Raw genomic sequence first — 2200 nt, 5'->3', positions numbered from 1 at the left:
AAACACAGATTAAAAAAAAAACTAGTGTGAATAACGAGTGCACAGTGTCACAACTGAGCAGGTAAATAACCAGGAAGACAGAAGAAAAATAAAATAAGCCTGGGTTTACTTGATTTTGTATACTGTTAAATAGTACATTCCTAAGAACTACTGAACAAAACTAACATAAATGCAGTATTTAGCATAGTGAAGCAGAAAGGATTAATCCCTAAAAGTTTCAAGGCTTGCTTATTTGGTGTCAACTTCAGGCAACCCACCTCTAGCAGACAGATTTGTAATTAAGAAGAACATAGAAACCAAACTGTCCATCATGCAAAATTTCGTCTGACTTTGCGTGATTGAGATGGGGCGATTTGGATTGCAATGTTTTGTAGCCAGAACGACTAAATAAGCTTGTCTGAAGTCTTGACCCAAATGCTTTGACTTCAAGAGAAGAACCTGGCAGTGACAGAAAAACGAAACAGTTTGCAGCACTGTTCCAGCAGGCACCGAGGCAAGGCTATGCCGTGCAGCGAGTAGGTGTGATTAGCTCATTTGCCATTAGTTTAAACTAACATGAAGCAGAAAGCAGAAGTCTAAGTACACGGAAATAACACCCTCCAATTCTGATTAGCCTCTTGTTTATACCACGTTGTGGCAAGCTAGGCTGTGTTAGCTCACTTAGCCCTTCTGCTGGCGCGAATGTAGTAACTCCTGTCTTCCTTGGAGAGAGGAAGGGGCACCTCCCTCCACAGAGGGTTAGTGAGAGACAGACAGAAGTAGCCCTGCAAAGTACCACCACCACCATGAAGACAACAAATGTTCTCATCTTAGTCCTGCTGTACATCAATGCCAGCACAGAATGGCCTACGCACACAGTCTGCAAAGAGGACAACTTGGAAATATATTACAAAAGCTGTGGTGAGATTTTTTAAATTTCCATTTTCCTTTTAGCTGGGCAACAGTTGTTCTTATGCAGTGAGAGAGGCTTATAACCCAGGCAATAAATGGAAAGGTTACAGTACCAAGCCAGCGCTGCATTTTGCAGGTAGAATATTTTTAGTTTTTCAAACGTAAATGGTTGGTTGGCAAACACACACACACACAAATCTAACTGTATTTACATAGAAGCTAATAAAGAGGAAATAATGTAACCTAAGTCAGAATAATACACAGCTTTCAGAAATCCAGTTCAGCATGAAAGAGATGACTAGGATTTTTATTTTGAAGTTACATGAAAAAATAAGAGGAAGACCCTAGATCTTTATCTTTTTTACCTCTGGGATGACACAGACTCTTCAATACACCGATCTGCTGTTTTCCTAACGTGCTGCAAGGCTGTGGTGATGTGGTTTCTGTCCTCTCACTTGGACTGACGAGGGACCCAGTGTGACAGTGGGACGGATTTGTGTTCCCTGCCATTGCCACCATGCTTAGTGAGACTTCGGCAGCAGCACTTAACAGAAGCATTTCCCAGGGACCACAGGGTTTGTTTGTTCTTTAAATCTGCAGAGAAGAAAAGGAGCGAGTGGCACGGGAATGACTGAAAATGAATTCACTGAATGGTGCCTGCTTTCCACCTCTCGCTTTGCTGGCCTTGTGCCTCTCCTGTTGTGTTGATCTGCTTTACAACTGGGACAAAGGGAATTAGATTCACAGACGCCTCATTCATTTTCCGCACGTGATGTGAAAAGTGATTCATGGCAAATGAGCACCCTAGAGTTTGTTTTTCCAATTCATGCTGATACAAAGGGTTTCCCAGGGGGCTTTTTCTCCCCTGTAGCTTTCATGCGGTTTTGCAGACCCATTAAAATAAAGCCAGTAAGGGACAAGAGAAGTAAATAAATATTTGTAATGCTATTCTTCACTGGCCTGCTCCCAGGAGACTAAAGTCAGGCTTCACATATTATAAATGGGTATACTGTATTAGGAAAATATTTAATTAGATATTGAATATCAGCTTTGGTATTACCTTTATTTCAGTAAGAATTCATTGTATAAGTTAATTCTCTTCCTTCAACAGGTCTCAGTTAGCATGAGATGCCTTGACACAGAGGCACAGTTTGAGACAATTCAAATGATGATGAAATTTGTCTGCCGGGCACGTGTCAGTCAGGCATTGCTTCTTACTATGCACACCACTAGCCTAGCTAACAAAATGCATTTGTTTAGAGCTTGTCAGTTGTTTTGGTTTGCCAGACATAGGAAGGTAAGAGGTACA

The 2200-nt window shown here is 41.4% G+C and overlaps 1 protein-coding gene across 1 annotated transcript in view; it reads left to right on the top strand.

Annotated features, from left to right (window-relative positions):
• The first annotated feature begins 785 nt into the window (after positions 1–785).
• LY86 (lymphocyte antigen 86) overlaps positions 786–2200 on the top strand; it is a 25929-nt gene continuing 24514 nt past the window's right edge. Inside the window, exon 1 of the mRNA XM_010194505.1 lies at positions 786–900. Within this exon, the coding sequence (XP_010192807.1) occupies positions 786–900 (115 nt within the window). The remainder of the gene's footprint in view (positions 901–2200) is intronic.

Source organism: Mesitornis unicolor, unplaced genomic scaffold (assembly GCF_000695765.1).
Source record: "Mesitornis unicolor isolate BGI_N332 unplaced genomic scaffold, ASM69576v1 scaffold32961, whole genome shotgun sequence".
In the NCBI taxonomy this organism is placed as follows: Eukaryota; Metazoa; Chordata; class Aves; order Mesitornithiformes; family Mesitornithidae; genus Mesitornis; species Mesitornis unicolor.
This window is presented reverse-complemented; position numbering and strand designations above follow the sequence as displayed.